The sequence below is a fragment of the Ictalurus furcatus genome, chromosome 5 (genome assembly GCF_023375685.1).
Source record: "Ictalurus furcatus strain D&B chromosome 5, Billie_1.0, whole genome shotgun sequence".
Lineage (NCBI taxonomy): Eukaryota > Metazoa > Chordata > Actinopteri > Siluriformes > Ictaluridae > Ictalurus > Ictalurus furcatus.
In genome coordinates, this window is record NC_071259.1 from 1,580,292 (window position 1) to 1,596,479 (window position 16,188).

General features: G+C 45.0%; 1 protein-coding gene across 1 annotated transcript in view; it reads right to left on the reverse strand.

The window, feature by feature from the left end:
• The window catches only part of LOC128607296 (transmembrane protein 132C-like), a 58,341-nt gene extending 51,630 nt beyond the window's left edge, over positions 1–6,711 (reverse strand). Inside the window, exon 1 of the mRNA XM_053623998.1 lies at positions 6,171–6,711. Coding sequence (XP_053479973.1) covers positions 6,171–6,234 — 64 coding nt within the window. The 5' untranslated portion in view covers positions 6,235–6,711. The remainder of the gene's footprint in view (positions 1–6,170) is intronic.
• Positions 6,712–16,188: the final 9,477 nt, after the last annotated feature.

Below are 16,188 nucleotides of genomic sequence, written 5' to 3' on the forward strand. Positions count from 1 at the left end.
GTCTTCCCTCCCCCTCGTGAATCCCTCATCGACTACTACTCCTGTTATTGGATACCAGATTGGATTTATCCAATCTGAGAACAGATTTCATTTCCGCAGGCATCTGAAGGTCTTTAAGCGCTGTAGCATCACTTAAACGAACATGTTTGAGTCAGTTATAGTTCTAACAGCCGTCAGTACCGACATCCCCACAAGACCTCATAATGTAATTGGCTCATATTAATGCTATGTGAATTGATCACGCTCACGTTACACAATCTATCTCTCTCTATCTCTCTCTCTCGGATGCGTGTACGTTCACACTCTTACAGACGTTTCGATGTAAACTCGTGTACTTGGAAAACGCGGGCGTTTCTTCAGAAACCCGAACACGGCGCTCCGTTCGGACCGGAGCCAGAGAAAAGAAAAACATCCAGGAAGTGCTCAGTGGGAACGTGTTCCAGAAAAGCAGCCCGCAAGGCTCGGCGTGAAAAAGGCTGCGAGGCGCCAGAGCGCACGGGGCCGTCGACGAGGCGACTCCAACAGTTTCGTGTGAGCTGGATTGCGTAAGACGGTCTGGGTTTGTTTATCACGTTCTCGATTGCTGAATAATTCCAGATGGGTTCTTTCGCGGTGCCGAGGACGGAGTTTTCCAAAGCGTGGAGCAGAGAGTGGGTAAAATGGTTGACGATACTTGCGTGAATAAGAAAAGAAAGAAAGGAAGAAATAAAGAAACTGAGGACGATTCGGTGGTGCTGAAATTATTTATGGTTTATCATTTGAAAGGAGATCTTTAATGGAGATCAATGAGTTCATTACTCGAACACAACACTGTGAAGGTGGAATTTCATTCTAACATTGAGGACGACCCTGGAGATCGCTGAGGACGGTGCCGCTTGAAGTACCATGGAAATGGTTTTGGACCTCGATTCCACATGGACGTTCTCGCTGTGGTCGCTGGACTACGGCTGCAGCGATGGCCTTGGGACTGCGATCACCACACACAGGTCTCCTCTAGTTCAACAAACAGACTTCATATTAAACTCATAATGAACTTTCTTTTACTTTCGCACTATCCGTCGTTCCCCAGATGAGGACGGGTTCCTTTCTGCGTCCGGTTCCTCTCGAGGTTTCTTCCTCGTATCATCTCAGGGAGTTTTTCCCTCACCACCGTCACCACCGTCTCGCTCAACACGGATCAATTCACACGCTTAAAATCTCCATCCTGTGTTTATATATTTCTGTAATAAAGCTGCTTTGAGACGGCGTCCGTTGTTAAACGCGCTCTACGAATCAAACTGAATGGAATTAACCTGACAGCCCTGGAGCCGACCAGAGGACCGAAGCGTCGTGAATAGCTAAAACGTTTGTGGCGTTCGCTCTTATGTGAACAAACACGCACGTACGTGAACACTTTGAGCGCTTTGAGCAGGAACCGTCGCGGTCGCGTGCGTATATCGTACGATACGTGGAGGACGTAATAATCGCGACAGGCCCGGTATGAAAGGAACGGTCCGCATCTCTCCGGTGCGGATCCGAGTCGGATGATTAACGGATCGCTATGCTGCATGGGATCGTAGCGTGTACGTGATGTATGAGCGGTTTGCCGAGTCAGCTTCCTGTGTCGTGTGTGTATTGTTGCTGAATAAAGAGTTTCTGATTCCAATAAACTCTATAAACTAATAAAATCTAAATAGAGTAAACTACTGCATCACCCCCTTTTCTGCCCCGTTCTTTAATTCCCTTGTGTTTGAGATAAGCGTTTATTTCCCAGATAGCATTGCTCAGCATTTGCTGAAGAGCGTAGAGATTTGGAACGCAAGCCGTGTGTGTGTGTGTGTGAGAGAATATGCAGCTGAGTATTAGAATTCACAGCAGATATCTGCTGTTCTACACACAGGGAAGAGTGTCACTCTCTCTCTCTCTCTCTCTCTCTCTCTCTCTCTCTCTCTCGCCCTCTCTCTCTCTCACACACACACACACAGGTTCAGTCGCTCAACATGTTCAGTAATCCAGTACCTGTCCGTATCACATCTGGCTTACAGCCTACCTCTGGAACATCTTTCCTCTTTATCACCTAAACCCCACTTCCTGTTCACTACAAGGTCCTGAAGAACATGAAGTGCTAAAGTAGTAAACACACACACACACATTGAGAGAGAGAGAGAGAGAGCAGAGACAGCACAAAAGAGGAAAACAGAGAAAGAGATGCAGGAGACGGTGAGAGATGAAAATGAGACACAAATAAGAGATTATGTGTACATGAGAGAGAGAGAGAGAGAGAGAGAGAGAGGAGAGAGAGAGAGAGAGAGAGAGAGAGGAATGGAGACTAAGATGATTAAGACATGGGAGATTGAGAGAGAGAGTGATGAAGTAGAAAGGAGAAAGAGACACACAGAGAGAGAGAGAGGGAGAGAGAGAGCAGAGGACAGACGTGGAAGAGACTGAAAGAGGTAGGGATGTTAAAGGAATAAAGAGAGATAGAAATAAAGAGATAGGGACTGGGAGAGAGAGAGAGAGAGAGAGAGAGGAGGGTGAGCAATGGAAGAGAGAAAACGAGACACAGGTTGAAAATAGAGAGACAGGGAGAGAGGAAGAGGACTGGAAAGATGGGGAGGAGACCGAAAGAGGAAGAGATGTCAAGAAGTAATGAGGGAGAGAGAGATTAAGATGCTAGAGATGGAGTGAGTGGGAGAGAGATGAAAGAGAAAGGAAAATGAGACATACACAGCATGTGAGAGAGAGAGAGAGAGAGAGAGAGAGAGAGAGGGGGAGATGAAACCGGGGAAGACACTGAAGGAGGAGGGAGAGATGTTGAGATGTTGAGAGGGCTCTGAAGAATGACAGACAGAGAGGGAGGAACAGAGACTAAGAGGTGGAGATGGAGAGAGAAATTTAGGACAGACAGCAGGAGAGATGGAGAACATAGACACACACAGAGGAAAAGAGAGAAAGAGAATGAGAGTATGATGGGAGGGAGGGGGAGGGAGAGAGAGAGAGAGAGAGAGAGAGAGAGAGAACAAAAAATAATGTGAAAAATTAATGAGAAAAACAGAAGACATTAAGGAGAGACAAAGAGCAAAGAGAGAAAAAAAGCTCTACACCCTACTCCCTACACCCTACACCATACTCCATACACCCTACACCCTACACAATACTCCATACTCCATACACCATACACCATACTCCATACACCATACACCCTACACCATACTCCCTACACCCTACACCATACTCCCTACACCATACACCATACACCCTACACCCTACACCATACTCCCTACACCCTACACCATACACAATACTCCATACTCCCTACACCATACACCATACACCCTACATCCTACTCCCTACACCCTACACCCTACACCATACACCCTACACCATACTCCCTACACCCTACACCATACTCCATACACCCTACACCCTACACAATACTCCATACTCCATACACCCTACACCATACTCCCTACACCCTACACCATACTCCCTACACCATACACCATACTCCATACACCCTACACCATACACCATACTCCATACACCCTACACCCTACACAATACTCCATACTCCCTACACCCTACACCATACACCCTACACCATACTCCCTACACCCTACACCATACTCCATACACCCTACACCCTACACAATACTCCATACTCCATACACCCTACACCATACTCCCTACACCCTACACCATACTCCCTACACCATACACCATACTCCATACACCCTACACCATACACCATACTCCATACACCCTACACCCTACACCCTACACAATACTCCATACTCCCTACACCATACACCATACACCCTACATCCTACTCCCTACACCCTACACCCTACACCATACACCCTACACCATACTCCATACACCCTACACCATACTCCATACACCCTACACCATACTCCATACACCCTACACCATACACCCTACACCCTACACCATACTCCATACACCCTACACCATACACCCTACACCATACTCCCTACACCCTACACCCTACTCTCTACACCATACACCCTACACCCTACTCCCTACACCATACTCCCTACACCCTACACCCTACACCATACACCCTACACCCTACACCATACTCCATACTCCATACACCCTACACCATACACCCTACACCATACTCCCTACACCCTACACCCTACACCATACACCCTACACCCTACACCATACTCCATACTCCATACACCCTACACCATACACCCTACACCATACTCCATACACCCTACACCATACACCCTACACCCTACACCATACACCCTACACCCTACACCATACACCCTACTCCATACACCCTTACTCTCTACTCCATACACCCTACACCCTACTCCATACTCCCTACTCCCTACTCCATACTCCCCTACTCTTTATTCCCTACACCATACACCCTACTCCCTACACCCTACTCCATACTCCCCTACTCTCTACTCCCTACTCCATACTGCCCTACTCTCTACTCCCTACACCCTACTCTCTACACCCCACTCTCTACACCCTAGTCTCTACACCCCACTCTACACCCTACATCCCACTCTCTACACCCTACACCCCACTCCCTACACCCCACTCTCTACACCCTACTCTCTACTCTCTACACCTCACTCTCTACACCCCACTCTCTACACCTCACTCTCTACACCCTACTCTCTACTCCCTACACCCCACTCTACACCCTACATCCCACTCTCTACACCCTACACCCCACTCCCTACACCCCACTCTCTACACCTCAATCCCTACACCCTACTCTCTACACCCCACTCCCTACACCCCACTCCCTACACCCTACTCTCTACTCTCTACACCCCACTCTCTACACCTCAATCCCTACACCCTACTCTCTACACCCCACTCCCTACACCCCACTCCCAACACCCTACTCTCTACACCCCACTCTCTACACCCCACTCCCTACACCCTACTCTCTACTCCCCACTCTCTACACCCTATTCTCTACACCTCACTCTCTACACCCTATTCTCTACACCTCACTCTCTACACTCTACTCTCTACAACCTACTCTCTACTTCTAACACCCCACTCTACACCCCACTACCCACTCTCTACACCTTACACCCCACTCCCTACACCTCACTCTCTACACCCTACTCTCTACACCCTACTCTCTACTCCCTACACCCCACTCTACACCCCACATCCCACTCTCTACACCTTACACCCCACTCCCTACACCTCACTCTCTACACCCTACTCTCTACACCCTACTCTCTACTCCCTACACCCCACTCTACACCCTACATCCCACTCTCTACACCTTACACCCCACTCCCTACACCCCACTCTCTACACCCCACTCCCTACACCTCACTCCCTACTCCCTACTCCCTACACCCCACTCTCTACACCCTACTCTCTACTTCCTACACCCTACTCCCTACGTCCTACTCCCTACACCCCACTCCCTACACCCCACTCCCTACTCCCTACACCCTACTCCCTACACCCTACTCTCTACTCCCTACACCCCACTCCCTACACCCTATTCTCTACTCCCTACACCCTACACCCTACTTTCTACTCCCTACACCCTACTCCAAACACCATACTTTCTATACTCTACACCCTACATCCTATAAAGTGCACAAATAGAGAGAGACCACAACAGTAAGAAAGAAAGACAAGAAACGGACAGAAAGCGAGAGAGCGAGAGACAGACAGACAGACAGCCAGCGCGCGCGAGAGAGAGAGAGAGAGGTTAGAACAGCATGTCTGTATTTATCTGTAGTGTCCTATTACCGTAATTACTGTAAAAACACTGGATGAAATGTTCTTTAATGACTGATATATGATACAGAGGAATGTCTGGAACTCCATATGCGCACTGAGGCTTTCTCTTCAGATTCATTCCCATTCGCTATTAAACACGTACACACAAATAGAATCCGATCAAAATACAGATTAGACTACTGTAATTATACTGTCTAGAGTATTATTAGCATTATTACAAAAGCCATTACTGCATGTGTACAGTCTGTAATTACACACTTTTGGTTAGTTCTGTAGGAACAAATTAACCTTCAACAACAACACAAAGCTCTCTCTCACACACACACACACACACTCACACGCACACACACACTCTCACACGCACACACACATGCCAAAAAATGAACAGCATGAGATCAAACTGAGAAGCATCAACATCTCACCTCCTAGAAGCATGACGCCGGACAGCAGAACCCAGGAGCACAGCATGGTGGACAAAACCTCCATCCAGGTGCCAAAAAAAAAAAAAAAAACACCACAGAAAGAGAAAAAAGGGGGAAAAAATCAGGATTTAGAGATGAAGACTGTCACATCATCCTCAGGGCTGAACTCTACTCTCCGCTCAACTTCACATCCTTCAGTCCAGGAAAAATCCCTCCAACACAATGTCTCATCAAATAAATAATAATAATAATAATAATAATAATAATAAACACTACCCCCGGGATAAGTCCTGAATAATTATAATATAAAATAGAACTAATCACTCTGTACGCGTGTGATTGCCCAGCACCGGAGAGAGCGAGCTCGAGCTCTAATTAACTTTCAGTTTACAAATAAAAAAATAAAAAATAAAAACCGTTATTTCTAATTCGCACGTGAGGGTCAGTTTGAAAATGAAGGTAATTAATGAGGAGCTGAAATTCCAGAAACATCGCTGCCGTTCAGAACGTGCGTCCATTCCGAGCCGTGTGGGGTTTTTTTCTTTTTTTAATATATATATATATTTTTTTTTTACGCGTTCTTATATTTTCTTTTTTATTATTCTCATTTAAATAATAAAATAGCTCTTATAATCCGCCGTTTCTCCGCTGCCGTTGACGGTTTCGTGGACTGCACGCGGCGCGCGCATCTCTCACCTCCTCCGCTCGAGCGACTCGCGAAGGAACCGCTTCAGTCCTTTTTTTTTTTTTTTTTTTCTTTTCTGAATGACTCTTTTAAAGTGAGTCGATTCACCAGGAAATGGGAATCGATTCGCCGAAAGTTGGCTTTATTTATATATTAAACCGTACATTTCCTGCAAGGTTTTTGTGTACTCGACGCGTGTGTACCGTTCGAATCTGTAATCGAATTGTAAGCCTATTTCAAAGGGTCTTAGTTATGACATAAACATTAATACATATATATTTATATATATGAGTTGAAAAGGCGGCGGGGGTGGGGGGGGGACGTGACAATCCGATCTGATTGTTTGTTTGTTGACGCATTTCTTCATTTTTTTTTTTAGACATTTAGCCTAAAAAGTGTTCGCGTGACATCAGTAAATAGCCATTAACGAGTTTGTTCAAAAGAGTCGATTCAGTAAAGTGATTCATGCCATACAACCAGGGATGTAAATGAACCAGTCGACCATATTATCTCATATCATGTTATATAAAGCTATTAAGAGATAATATCCTTGATCCTTGACTGGAACATGATAACCTTCTGCCAAGCATTATATATATATATATATAGAGAGAGAGAGAGAGAGAGAGAGAGAGAGAGAGAGAGAGAGAGAGAGATTGTTTACTGGGAAAAATGACGTCAGAAATCCCATACACTGAGAATGGCAAATCTGAATAGGTAGTATTCAAAACATGTTCCCATAATGCCATGTGGAGCTTAGCAATGACTCATGACCTATATAATGAATAGTGTGTGTGGTTCGGTTTGGGACGCTGATGACTATGACAGTGCTGATGTGATGGGACTGTCATAGAACACAACAAACACCACCATGCTTTCAGTACAATCCATCATTGCAGTCATTAATGTGTGTGCTACACGGTGCCCGAGAGAGCGGATAGCGTATATGGAGCCAGCGTGACACCACCTACACCTCACGGGATCCTTTAAGGCCATGGATCTCCAACACGACGACCGGTCGCTTGTAATGCCACAGATTTAGCCTACTGAAAACTCAGAACCTCCATTCTAATCAAAACATGAAAGTTGGATTTCAGACGTTTATATGTACGTATTATTATGGCATTATGACACTAGTATTACTGTACTTTAAGTATAGACACGATATAGATCCAAAAATCGCAACAATTATTGACCAAAATCATATGACGATCACCAGTGAGAGCAAAGCGTTCACTAGAAAACTCGCCTTCGTTTTTAGACACGCTATAAATGCAGTGTCTGGGATTGTCAGATTGATGACTTTCCTCTCCATCGATCCAATTTTATAACCTCAGCTTGCGATATCAGTTTGCTATTATTCATAATTCCTATAGTTTTTATAGTTATAGCAGGTTATAATGAATTGGACGGGAATCGGGTTGTAAAGCCGCGTTTGGGCTGGAGACGGTCAATCCAATCAGGAAACCCTGCCAACGTTCCTGCTCTCATACAAAAATAATCAAGTATGTTGACCGCTCTGCTAAAAGCTGCAATAACTCAAGCTTCTCTCGGTCAGGCGCTCATAACAAATCACTCTGCACCTCGTCGCGTCCTCCCTGCGCAGCGCCGGAAGCCATCTTGTTTCGCATTATCACGATTTACAATAAGGAGCATGTCTGACATCTCATCGTCTGACATCTCGCGTGTTTACCACCGGGTCTCGTCAAAGAAAACATACATCATAATGCATTTCTATAGCATGTTATATGTTTATAAATGTCTACGCAATCTATGTGTATGATGAAACGATGACGGCGTTCGCATCATGTTATAATGCATCCATATGGCATCATAGACATTGTCATAGCTGCTTATGGAAAGACACTGTAGAATTTATAGCCATGTTTATGACCTATGAATCATCCTTCACGTCATGTTAGAATGCGTTCAAGTGCCATTACGTACTTTGGTTTAATTACGAAAAGGAATTACAGTTTAAAGCGATGTTTAAAATACTTTAATGAAGGTCGTGTGCGTAACGGACCTATGAGCACACTCATACCATGTTATAATGCATTCGTATGGCATTATACGCATTGGTAGAATTCCTTATGAACAGACATTACAGCGTATAGTGACGTTTATAATGCATTTGTGAATTTATATGAAGGTCTTATGTATAATGACGCATAAACACTGTACATTCACACACACCTGTCCATGCTATAATGCGTTCATACGGCATTATGTACCTTTTTTTTTTCAATCACGAAAAGGCATTGCAGTTCATAGCAATGTTTATAATGTATAATGACCTACAAATACATTCATACCATGTCATACTGCATTCATAGGGTATTATACACTCTGTTATAAATGCATTACAACTTATTTATCATGGTTGTTAATGCGCTCATAGGCCTCATGAATGCATTCATACTATGTTATAATGCGTTCATATGACATTATACACATTGTATTCATTGTTTATGAAAAGAGATTATAGTATGTCATAGCGATGGTTACAACGCATTGGATTGCAGTAAATGTCCACGAAGGCCGTATGTATCATGACCAGTGAACGCATTCATACCATGTTATAATGCACTCGTGGACGCTTGTGTCATGTTATAGCAAAGGCTGAATAAATCGCGAACAGAATGCGTTACGAGAGTGTTTATAAGACAGCGCGTTGCCAGTAACAAACAAATTCAGCTCCAGTTCGCGTAAAGCATTGTTTACTCATAGGCATGTGATGTGTTATGAACACAGCTTATAATGCGTCATGAGCTATTCATAAAGCATAACGCATGAAGATTTTTTTTTTTTAAAAAAGCTACAGTATAAAGTGTAATGTATTTTCATAATACACAAATGACAGTGTGCATCACACCTTCAATGGTTGCATTATTATTATTATTATTATTATTATTATTATTATTATTATTATTAAAGAAACACAGTGTATAGTTTTATTTATAGTACTCAGCAGATTATGACTTATCTAATATTGCTGAAATGTACTCACAATGAAACAACAATGACCCCCTGTGGTACTTTTCGAGCTCTTCTGTGCGTCGTGTGTTAGAGAGTGTGTGTGTGTGTGTGTGTGAGAGAGAGAGAGAGAGAAAGAGGACCATAAAGTCGAATCTATCCAGCACTTACAGCAGCTTAAAGCTCAGCATTCTCTACACCATGAAAGAGAGAGAATAAAATCCATCTTCCTTCTGCGCCTCTATAAGCCCGGCTTGATCTATAAACATCTGCGCTGAATGCTTGAAGGGATCTGATTGGGTTCATTCATGATTAAAGTGACAGTTTTGCCAAAAAATTAAACGTCTACAACTTCCCTTTACGTCCGATGCGGTCGGCTAGCCGAGGCACGATGGTATCTGAAACGTGCTCCTTTAGTTTCGGAATGTTTCCGGGAGGAGAACCGCAGCCAGTCGAATTGGCTGCGTCGTGAAATCGGTAAGGAATAAATCACTTGGGGTTGTGCTGATGAAGGAAACTAATCAATGAAAGGATGGTGCGTCTCCTGAAAAGACGAGTCGCTGTTAGCACCTCAGAGTTGATTATTTATCTATTACAAAGTGTTTTATTCCTCTTACACCACAGCAGTTTCCCAACATTTACGATTATTTTATTTATTAGTAAGCATCGCGTGAATTTCATCTTGTGGAACGGCCGTGAAACGCGTAAGTGCCTGTTCTCGCTTACGTTATAGCAGCTGTAAACCGTTGTTTCCTCACCAGCTTCTCTTCCCAACCCCCCCCCCTCCCCCCTCCCCCCCTCGCAATCTCCTGTCGTGAAGATGCTGAAAAGCGACAGCTTTACCTCTGTACCGACACTGGAGACTCCTTCCATCCCAACACGTTACGTTTGAGGAACGTGTACGCATCCTGTACACTGTGAATCGCTATGGAAACGGTAACGTATTAGAACGAGCTCATTCATATAAACCTGCGGTTTTATTGGAAAGGGTGGTCACAGGAAGTCTGCTTGGTTGATTATTCTCCTTTAACGGCACCGCGTTAACCGACCGGCGTTAATCGTATGTTTAAACGAAGAGTAAAAGGGCCTCTGAAGTGGAAATTCAGAACAGCCGTGGCTTCTATTAGACGTCTTCAATGAGATTCACGCATGAATACCATGATAATGGAAAAGAAAGACCCCTGGCTCCCTTAATCATATTCTTAATCCGTGTTCCTCGGACATGTCTTCGTCACAGACCTCGAGTACCTTTGAACACGAGTTCCCCTGCAGGCTCACACCCACACACACACACACACACACACACACTTCACTCTCGTTTATCTTATGCTTAATTAAGTTAGCAAGAGTACTGTTTAAATCCATAATGGGAATCCCAACCCATTGGCTCTGAATGAAGCGACAGGGGGCTGGCAGCCGTCCCAGTTAAAAACAAAAACCCTACAAGCGATTATAATCAGTAGGTTCATCGAAACCCTGTCTTTCATGTAGGTCTTTTGCGCCTCCATTTTGTTGACGAAAGCCTTTGATGTGTCGCGACTCAAAGCGCAACAGATGAGAGACGAGAAAGGGGAGCGAGCGTGTGGGTGAGAAGGCCTGCGAATCAATAAGGTGAGCCGATCTGATGTCTTTATTGTGGAATTAGCATACTGCAGCCTGCCGCCTGGATACTGGGCTAAACAGCTCGATTAGACGACCTCAAACGATAGGGATCTCTGGAGGACGAGAAGGAGATGTGCGGTACGCCGGTGGTACGGTGGCGCAGCGTCGTCGCCTCACAGCTCCAGGATTCCTGGGTCAATCCCGAGTTTGGGTTGTAAGCCATGTCCGGGTTTTCCGGTCCAGTTTCCTCCATGTTGGTGAACGGGTGAGCATGGTGCCCTGTGTGGAACTGGTGTACTCCCAGCTCAGGCCTAGGAATAATCCTTGGATAAGCTTTGGTTTGAGGACCACCCGAAAGATGAACACGCTGTATAATACACAGTGCATCAGTATACAGTATACACTGTACTACATATTGTGTTTACTCTTGTCTAGAAGTATTGATCGTCATGAAAGTCCTAGAAGAATAACCCATAAAATTATCTCATAGTGCTTTTTTTTAACTCAGAGGACTGGCACAGATTCATGACCCAAAAAACCTGGTTAGCCCAAAAAACTAAAAATGATGCAAGGCGGCGACTGAGAACGGCTTTAACCTTGATTTCTTTGATCAAAGTGCAAAATAAAGACGATAATACAGTAACACAACTTGTCCTCTTGGAGCAGGAGAGACGGAAAAAGCGCCAGTCCTATGAGTCCAGTGCCATCTATCCAGTTCATCAGGGTCGGAGAGAAGCCACACTCTTCCAAAAAGAGCAAGAAAAGCCTCCTGCAGGAAGCACAATCATGGGAAGGAAACTATGTTTTCCCCAGATCGTTCGAACATCCCTAAGGCCAGACGTGGTCATATGGTCTGAGGATGGAAGAAGGATCATAATGATCCAGGCCTCAGAGAGGAAATCCACCAAGTACCATGACCCGGTCCAGCAATGCAGGGATAAAGTGTGGAAGGCTTGGCTAGTTCCAATTAAGGTTGGGTGCAGGGGTATGTGTGGAAGATTCTTCAAAGCTTTAGGAATTACAGGAAGTCCTGCTGGCTTTGGAATAGGCGGGAGGACTTGAGCTGGAAGCCGGGAGACGATGAGCAGTGACCGTCCATCACTGGAGGACGTTGTGGTTCGGGGTCGAAACGTCTGAAGAACGTTGGACGCCGCATGATGACGTCTTCTCCAGGCCGGTCACGAGTAAGTGACTGCAGCAGGCCGCATTTCACGTGTGTAATAGTTTCTGTGAAGCCGCTTTGGCACAATGCGCGTTCTTAAAAGCGCTAAACAACTAAAACCGAACTGGATCGAATCGCCGCGTCTTTCACTCCAGAAAAAAAACAGCAGGCGCTAAAGACGAATAAATGGCTGAAAAGACACCGTTTTCCGAGACGAACGCTCGCGTGTTTGTCTGCGTTTGTAACGTGTCGCTCTTCATGCAAACTGCATAACCACTAAATAAGACTCCGAGGTAGGACTAGGTACTGCGCGAGATTTGATCACGATGATTAAATGTCAGATTGTATAGCGAAGAGCTGTCGCTTTCAGAGCAGGTATGAAAGCAGCTGCCGGTTTGTGTCGTTTTGAGCATTACTAAACCTACAAGGATCCTTCTGTGCGTGTTTTTTAAACTTTTGGGGCATTAGTGGAGAATAATGATGGACTAATAGTCTTGCGTCCGGCGTTCCTGGTATACTGTACGCTCCAGATCCACCACGACCCTGACCAGGATGAAGTGTTTCCTGGAGATGAGTGAACAAACATGAAAGATGAGTGTATAATGCAATCCTCTGCGCTGTTTTGATCTCAAGGACGACGTAAACCATATAATAAAAGCAGCAAGAAAAGTCCCTGCAGTAATTAGATCAGTGCATTAGATCCGTCTTCTTCAGGAAGCCGTTCAAACGCCAGCATGTTCCACATGAGGTCGAAGACACTGGAAGAAAAAAAAAAACGTATAAATACAAGTGTGTGGATTTTATTAGCACGCTTTCGTCTCGTGTATCACTCTGAGAGGGAGGGAGAGAGAGAGGAGGAAGGAACCCCAGCAGGTTATTGTGTATTAAATTTGTTTCATCGACGCACACGGCTGAGAAACAGATCCAGTATATTTCTCATTACGCAACCCTCTGTTCCTATTTGCTTCTTATTTCCCAATTCCCAAAACAATACAGCGAATCTACAGCTGGTGTTTTTAGCGCTCACGTCTGATCGTTACACTGCCGTTACCAGGACGAGAACCCGTGACCGGCTGGAAGACTCTTAAAGGGAATAAGAACCAGTGTATATACGCATCTTAACCACACGCTCTAGACGTGGTGTTTGCTGTAGGTCTGTATCCCTCAGAGAGCCTTTAAAAATGACGAACCGCAACGAGTTGACACAACGTTTGAACAATTGAATTACTTTTAATCGTTCACGTACTGAGCTAAGGTGATTGGTTTTCAGTGTGGTTGTTTTGCGAAAATCAAACCCCCGTGGTGATAGCTCCAGGTGCAGGTTACACACCGACCACGAGGAACAACAACACAGCTGGATCGCGGGAAAAGGATCGGCTTGAAAATACGAGTTTTGTCCCATTATTATAAATACAATGGTTATTGTGTTGCTGTGATCGGCGACTCGATAACACAAAGCCTGGCATCCACACACACACACACACACACACACACAGCGTTTGAACCGATGCCAGGTACAGCCCTTCAGCTGTCTATTATAATATTTTAATATCTGAATTCCCTTCAGGAGAGACACACCAGGTCGCTGTAACGGTACCACGAGGCTGAGCGGAAACGTGGGAACGTCTCGTCGAACAGTCTGGCATGCCGAAAGAACAAAGCAAACACTATGGCACTCTTAATTAAATAAACAAACAAACAAGTAAACAAATAAATAAATAACCCAGGCATAATAAGCAGGACGAAATCGGTGAAAGATCTATAGCGCTAATAAGGCAGTAAATTTGCGCTTGTATTCTTGGGAGAGCTTTTTCATATTTAATTACGCTACAACGCATTAATTAGGCGACTCGGGGGTTAAACCGAGTGGGAGTGCAGGGACGCGCTGGTATCATTTCCCGGGAATGTAAACCATTGCACGGCATAATCAAGTCTTTGAGTCAATGTTTATAAAGCAGGACGTGTTCGTTTTCGTGTTTCTCCGCCAGAAAGAAAAAAAATCTCATAAATGCAAAAAAATGCAATTAGGAAATCTGCCAATTAATAATCATTAATTAAATCATTACTGTAATTACACTCCTGCAACCCCTGAATCCCAGTTTAACTATTAACACTGTCACAGTGTCCACACTGCTGTTCGATTCTGGATTCCGGTCGGTCAGACCAGCTCTGATTGTAGCGCTGGTACGGTACACGTCCCGGGTTTATGTTAATGCCCTCGTCCCGATACGGTACGCTATCGTTACTATAGTAACGGCTCGATACTCCACATAAACTCATGAAATAAAAATAAAAAGCGCGGGATCGTCGATACGGTGACGTGTTCTTTGAGGCGATGTTAATTTAACGTTTACGGAAGGAGTCTCCAGTGTCAGCGCTTTTGGAACTTAAGGTTTTTTTATTCGTCAAGAAAGACAAAATAAAAGAAACAAGAGAAGCTGGAGAGGGAACGACGCTTTCTCCAGGGGAGCCTGGAGACTATCCCAGGGAACTCGGGGCACAAGGCGGGGTACGGGGTACACCCTGGACGGGGTGCCGACCTCGCACACACAATCACATACACGCTCACACATTCACACACTGTGGACAACTTGGGAATGCGAATCAGCCTACCATGCATGTCTTTGGACCGGGGGAGGAAACCGGAGTACTCGGAGGAAACCCCCGATGCACAGAGGAGAACGTACAAACTCGAACCCCCGGCCCTCGAGCAGCAATTTCAGAGCACTAACACTATCTCTGCTTTATCAAAACATCCAAATGTTGATTATTTTCCTCTTTCAGCACAACACAAAGGAGGTTTCGTGCGCGTTCTATTCAGCCCTGAAACCCCCTCCTCGACCCTCGGTTCTTCATCTCGATCAATAGCGCTAACGATGACTGACGTCTCTCGGTCACGCCACGAGCCGTTTTTCAGGCCCGATCGCTCTCAGAGACTTTACACGATTTGCGTGCATAATCATTATCGAAGTTTTATTAAAACGCCTTCAATCCGTCTCTGTTGGTGAAGAATAACGTGGTGTCGGAGAAAACATCGCTGTGAAAAGTCGCATCTTGCCGTGGATTCTACTCCATGAGTCCACTCTGTCTTCAGTTCAACCCTCGAGAGGCCTCATATGGACTTGACGTGTTTATACAGGACGTTATGGATGAAGCCCGGGGGGCTTTAAACCACTAACAGAATGGCTGCTAAACTCATCATGCTCATAACGGTGCAGGAACGGGTCATTTCCTGTCGACACCTTGATGGAGGAAGCTGTCAGTCAGAGCCTGAGCAGCTCCGGGCCGTTGTATCCCGGAGCTACGTTTCTCTCCGGCTACGCTATGAGAAGGCGCTTTAATGGACTTGCGAGTTAATCAAGATCGCTGAGGCGTGTATGGAAGCAGGAGTTAAGTAGCGCTAGGTGATGAGAAGGTCAGCCAGGTGTCTGGTGTCGGAGCGTTCGACTTCCATTGCACAGTCAGAGGCTAATACGGCTGAGAGAATAACCAGAACTTCATGACAAGCTTATTTTGAAAAGCCCCAAGCGAAAAAAAAAAAAAATTCCAAATACTGACTATTACTAGCTCATGAATATAAATACACACACACA